The 6510-nt window shown below is 44.1% G+C and overlaps 1 protein-coding gene across 1 annotated transcript; it reads left to right on the plus strand.

Annotated features, from left to right (window-relative positions):
- The first annotated feature begins 2378 nt into the window (after positions 1–2378).
- LOC147883528 (uncharacterized) lies at positions 2379–6295 on the plus strand. Its single transcript, XM_087399777.1, has 4 exons — positions 2379–3496; positions 3594–3731; positions 3916–4137; positions 6042–6295. Exons 1-4 carry the CDS (start codon positions 2654–2656, stop codon positions 6132–6134), a joined length of 1296 nt encoding a protein of 431 aa, XP_087255903.1. The 5' UTR covers positions 2379–2653; the 3' UTR covers positions 6135–6295.
- The last annotated feature ends 215 nt before the right edge of the window (positions 6296–6510 follow it).

A 6510-nucleotide genomic window follows, 5' to 3' on the forward strand; every position in this document is an offset into this window, starting at 1 on the left:
CATTATGTGGGAGCGAATTGCCTTTGTCAAACGAAGGGAAATAGTATGGCGAAGAGAAATTATTTTGTTCCATCTGATTGGCAAAAAGGGAAATCGAAGGTGTGGAGAAAATAAGTTTGTCTCAGGCAGAGGGGCAAGATTAGTTTCGGGAAATATTCAAGGCAACTCGATGGAGACTTATGAACTTAATACTGGTGAAGCATCTGAGAAGTTTACAGAATAGGTTACAGATTCAAAAACGGTTTATAGGGCGAGCCTGGCATTCAAAACAACAACAATTGACCCAAACAAATCAATTGATAATATCTTGCACAAACAAAACTTAAGTCGTGTCATGCATCACCAACAGGTGATTGTTTATTTGATGCAGTTGTGTACCTATTTTAAAAAATGGGATGACCTCGGAACAACTACGGACTATAACAATCCAAAATTTTATTTCGAACTTGCTTAACAATGACTAGCACGCAATAAAGTATTTCAACACATATTTGGATTTGAGCTTCATACGTGAACAACATTGAGTTAAGACTCACGATAAATACCTTACACCAATGAGTGTTCCAATATCACGTGGTGGTCTTTGGGGAGATAGATTTGTCATTGAATGGCTTTCAAAGTTTCTTCAAAGACCAATTCAAGTGTGGTCATCTACAACTGAAAACATATGCATGCAATGTAGCAATGAAAACGAATCGACCCCATTACGGACCTTGTATGATGATAGCTCTATACACCCTTATCGCTTTGATGTTGAAACGACAACTCAATATGATGTTGAAGTTGTAACTCTTGCAGCGACAACTACAGACCTAGATCTCGCACTTAGTATTAAAAACTAGCACTCAATTGACGCTGTCCTACGTTATCAATAGAGCCCTGGTGATTGTTTAGTACTTAGTCATTGATACTATTGGACTCTAATATTATCGATGTTGGTTCAATCTGAATTCTTACAACATTTCTTTTGATACATGTTCTCGATGCAAATAAGTTTCGAAATCAATAGTAGAGATGCCACATGGGATGCAAGATCGAAGGATAATATTTCATATGGTTGTAGTCCATGACACAATATTATTTAAGTTGCAACCAAGGATGAGTTAAGAGCTCTTATGAGCGTAGTCTTATTCATGTATTGGTTGGCCAAATCTTTGCACATCACCAAGGCAATAATAAAACTCTATCCCTGACATTTGCAGGGAGGAAATCATTCTCGATGGACCTTATGTCGTGTCTTATGTTTACATTTTTTTCGTTCTTTTTTTTCTGTTTATGATATTTTCATTAAACGGTAGGATCCAAGTTTTAGTTTAAGATTGTAGTTATGTGCTCCATGACAAACAAAGAAACTTTGTAATATAGAGAGCTATCAGTGACAATAAGTGGGTCTCTCAAGGTTAAGTAGAGGCTATCCACTTTGAAGTAACGTTGCATTTTTCAACTACATGGATGCAGAAATTATCTTTAAATTTCTTTTTGGTAGAGCCTTAATTGATAGAGCCTCATAAGCCGAAGCCAGTGCTTTTGTGCATACATGCACTGTTGTTTATTATGCACAACCCTAGTTTCTTATTAAATCCACCTCTTGGTTCTCATTTCCCTTTGGTCATATCCCTAGCATTGTCCATGAAGGTTCCACCTCCTCTCTCATCTACGGTGCCCTTTTCAGTATCTTTGTCCTTTTCTACTACTTACCCATCATACACAACCTCCATTCTCTCTCTTTCATTCCTAGTTGCTCGTGCATTCTCATTGACGTCTACATCCCCTATGTTCTCACCATCTGCATTTGCATCAGTGGTTCCTTTATTACTTGTAGTACCTTCTATGTATTATTCATCTATTGTTGCATAGCGACTTCACCACTTTGTTCCCCAGAGTCCTTGTCTCATCCATGGCCTCTCCACCATATGCCCCCATGGCACCCTCTCTTACTATTATTGAAGTGGGAGGCCCTTCAATTCTGGTAGCTACTTTAGGCTCTGGAGTGGGTAGAAGGGTTACATCGGCCATGGTGGTTCTTAGTCCCACAGAGAGAGAGTAGACTTCTTGAATTGTGCAACAATGTCCATAAGAAAAACTAGAAGTTCAAGGGCCACCAACTACATGAGGATCCCAAAGACACTTCTCATGGCACATAAGGCCAAAGGAATGGAAAATGAACATGCCTTTCTACACAACTTTTGATCATCTTTGGAGGACGCAAGTGGCATGTGGTAGAGTCAATTTCCCCCTGATCATTTCCAAACTTGTACGGGCCTAAGGGATGACTTATTGAGAACGTTCAAGCTCGAAAAGTATGGTTTTCCAAGAGTAGTCCACAAAGATGATGAAGAGAGGAGAGAGCATCGTTGAAATGTAGCTAAGATGTCATTATAATCTCTAATGATGTGGTCATGGAGGGGTGATTGTTGAAGGCATAAGGTCCCTTGTTGACAAACCTCATGAGCATGGCTCTCTTGCAAACTTTCCAGCCCGGAATACCCTCCCGAAGCATGCAGTAGGAGGTTACCACACTATGAGCTCAGAAATCACGGCAATGATAGCATAGCTACGACAGGATTCATGGATTCCATTGCTACAAGCCTTTTCTTGGCTTCATCATCTTCCGTCTCAGTTTTGAGCTGTTAATAAACACTCGCTTCCAACAATGGACAGTTTCTTTTGTGGAATCTTGTTGCTCGGTTTCGTTGCAGCCGCTTCTACTTCGAAGCCCAGTGTTCAGAACCTCGATGCCGTAGAACAATTTCGTCAGTACCTGCGGATCCCAACCGTACATCCGAATCCCGACTACCGACCCGCAGTGGAGTTTCTGGTGTCGCTCGGTAATTCAATCGGTTTCGACAATATCCAAGTGGTGGAATTCGTGGAGAAGAAACCGGTTGTTTTATTCACATGGCAAGGGATAGACCCCTCTTTGCCCTCCGTCCTTCTCAATTCTCACATGGACGTGGTGCCAGTCGAGGAGGTGAATTGGAAGCACAGTCCCTTCGAGGCCGTGATGGAGGAGAACGGAGATATATATGCAAGAGGAGCACAGGATACCAAATGCGTGGGAATCCAATACATGGAGGCTGTTCGAAATCTGAAGCAACAGGGGTTTAAACCCGTGCGCAGTATTCACGTTTCGTTTGTGCCGGACGAAGAAATTGGCGGAGCTGATGGGTTTGGGAAGCTGATCAATTCGTCCGTGTTCCAGTCCTTGAATGTTGGCGTGGGCCTGGATGAAGGTCTTACTTCAGAATCAGGAAGCTACAGAGTGACGAACGCAGAGAGGTCGCCGTGGTGGCTGGAAATCAAAGCAGTCGGTCGGCCAGGGCACGGGTCCAGTCTCTACGACAACACTGCTATGGAAAATTTGATCAAGAGCTTAGAAGCTGTCATGCATTTTCGAGCTTCCCAGTTTAATTTTCTGAAGGCAGGACTAGCTAAGGAGGGAGAGGTTACCTCCGTCAATGCTGTGTATCTAAAGGCTGGAAATGCCATACCCGGTGTACGATGCTCTTCCATACTTTTCCCTACCCATTTCAATGGCCAGAGTAGCCACTTCATTTCTGATCAATTTATTTGATTGCCTTTCGTTGATTCAGGGATTTACCATGAATGTCCAGCCCTCAGAAGCCGAAGCAGGATTTGATATCCGGATGCAACCCGGTGCTGATACAGCTTTTATGGAGAAGCTCATCTCGGAGCAATGGGCTCCTGCTGCGCGAAATATGAGTTTCAAGGTTCCTCTCACTACACCGAAAGTGTGCTGCTTTTCGCAATGCTAAAATGTTTTGGTGGTACGACACATTGCAAGTTTCCTGAATAAAATGTTATCCGGCTAGATTTTCTTCTATGGAAGCCTTAAAAATCACATTTATGGAGCCTAAAATGCACTCCTCATGGTTCTGTGTATCCACTGTGCAGTATCTGACAAAAGCACAGAATCAAGGCTGCACACCAGTAAATGACACAAATCCATGGTGGGGGCTGCTGGTTGCTGCTGTCAATAGCGTAGGGGAACAGCTGACTGGACCAGAGACAAGACCGTCGACAACCGATGGCCGCTTTATGAGAGGTGTAGGAGTACCAACTTTGGGTTTCTCGCCGATTGCAAATACACCAGTCCGACAGCATAATGCGAACGAGGTCACAGCTCTCTTTACCCATTGTTTTCACTTATTGTCTCGGGTTGCTGGAACTAAACATAATAAACAAGAGAGCTATGCCAGCCTCCAGGACCGCAGCTTTGTCGTAGGTTATGGTGCGATTGCATGGTGATGGTGCAACTCTTAAATGGTTATAGAGTACATTGTGGTCCCGATGATGGTGCAAGTGCAGGACGGAACAGGAATGAGAGATTGATTGACACACAAGGAAAGATCAATGCATATGCTTGTACAAACCAAAACAAGGATGAACGTGCTAGGGGGAAATAGAACAAGAAATTGGACTTGCCATAGTGTTACCAAGCCGACCAAAGTACAACGGTCTACCTCTTGGATGGTACAAAGATCACTCACTAGGAATCCCAATACAAGGATCAAGCTCGTAGCTCAAGCCTCTCTCCTCTGTCTTTTCCGTGTGTTAGAAATCGACCAACAGAGGGTACACACAACGGAAGACTGATAGAATAGCCCAGGAGCTCACACAGCGTGGTGTGGGGTATGGAATCACAAACTTCTTAAACTTATGTGCATAGAATAGATGTGCAGAATCATCAATAGACAATGAACCCACCAAAATAATATATTTCCTTCCAAAGCTATGGACACAATACAAAAGAGAGAGGGATCCAGAGTCCCACCAATGGTGTGGTCCTCTGATCTTACCACAAGGTACTCCTACTATCTGCTGGCTATCTTTAGACTCCAGCCCGCGTGCTCCACCTCGAGCGTCTGTAGACTCTGTCTAGAATGATCTCTGCCCTGTGTGTCAGCCTAGGCAGGCAGCCCTCCAAGCTCAATCTGCAGCTCTTCCTTCTGTCCTGGTCCTCCAGGAATAGGCTCCAAGAGTAGGTCTCCTGCTGCTCCTGACTGCTTGTCTTTTCTTGCTCCATAAGATGAGTAATGGAGGACCAAGTGCCCCCCCTTATAGGCCCAAAGGGCCCTGAGAAATGGCCGACCCAGCAGGGGGATGAACCGACCCCCTCTGGCCAACTTGGTTGGCTGGCCCAACCCTAACCAGACGACCTGCTGGTTGGCCTGGTTGGCTGGCTCAACCAGCCCTATATAAGGGCCCTAGCCAGGCCCTTTTGGGCTGCTGCTAGGCTGCCCTTTGCTGCTGCTGTCCTGCTTTGAACAGGCCCTTGTGCATGCCCCAAACCTGCCCCGCACATGTGCGCCTTTGATGCTGAAGTACCCCGCCATGCTGCACCATGTGCTCCTGCTGGATCTGCCCTCTGCCAGGCTCTCTCCAGCCACGTGTGCATCTCCGTACTGGCCCGTACTGCTGCTGAGGTCAGCCACCATGTGTTGCCATCATACGGCCACTCTTCGCCTTTGTCTGGAGCTCCAAATTGCCACTGATCTGCTCCTGGACTTTCTCTAGATGTGCTGCCCACATGACAGCCATGATGCTGTCCATGTGGCAGCCTTTTTCTCTCTTCTTTTGTGGGGTACTGCCCTAGGTCTCCCTCCCCATGCTCTTCTCATATGGGGGGCTTAACAGATGGGGAGGTGACCTTTCCAACACCCCCTCTCACTGACACATCTCGGCCGAATGCCAACACGTTGATGACGATGCTCCAGTAACTCCGTGGTCGTGAACCATTTCTGAAGCAGAATAGAGAAAAACAATCATACCCATACAAGGATGGGAAGTGATGTTTGCCTAACATATAATGATTGATTCTTTTTTTTCTCATAACATGGTACCCTGGTTTGGCTAGCATGGGAATAATTTTGTTTGAACTCTAATTCTAAGAAAATAGACAGTGGGTATCTCATAGATGAAAACTATGTATGAACTGTGATTTCACGATTATACCTCTCATGTGTTTCATACTTCAGACAGGACTTTATAAGTGACTTTTATGTGTATTGCTCTTGCAGTTTTTGAATGTCAAGCAATTTTGCAAAGGAGTAGTTGTATATGAGGAAATCATCAAAGCCTATGGCTCCTTCAAGGAAAGGTCTGATTTGTAAATAACTTTTCTGCCAGGAGATTTGGCAAACATGTTCAAATGGCTGAGTATCTCCACAAGGTTCAACATGAACATTTTATAAATGATAGAAGCCTTGACCCTTGATTGCCATCAAAATGTAAAGATTTTTATACTTGTATTATAGAAATTTGTTTATATTTATATAGTCTGTTGTACAGACGTTTTCCACTTTTTGGCCAGGTGCATTTGCACTGAAAGGTTCTCATATCTAAAGACATATAAACTTTTTGGTACTGGTTTGTAGTTTCTATACGAACTGCATCTGTGTTAAGAGTTTAAGGGTCAGTAGCGGAAAACAATTGAGATCATTTAATCACAGCCAGGATGCCAAAATTGTTGCGGTGATGCCAGGGAAA

This window comes from Dipteris shenzhenensis, chromosome 28 (assembly GCF_047967505.1).
Source record: "Dipteris shenzhenensis isolate YYH24624 ecotype China chromosome 28, Dip_SZ_1.0, whole genome shotgun sequence".
NCBI classification, from domain to species: Eukaryota; Viridiplantae; Streptophyta; class Polypodiopsida; order Gleicheniales; family Dipteridaceae; genus Dipteris; species Dipteris shenzhenensis.

Coding starts and splice junctions, on each gene's coding strand:
- LOC147883528 (XM_087399777.1), top strand. CDS start 2,654: ATGGACAGTTTCTTTTGTGGAATCTTGTTGCTCGGTTTCGTTGCAGCC. Junction 3,497..3,593: donor CTGGAAATGCCATACCCGGT/GTACGATGCTCT, acceptor TCGTTGATTCAG/GGATTTACCATGAATGTCCA. Junction 4,138..6,041: donor GACAGCATAATGCGAACGAG/GTCACAGCTCTC, acceptor TTGCTCTTGCAG/TTTTTGAATGTCAAGCAATT.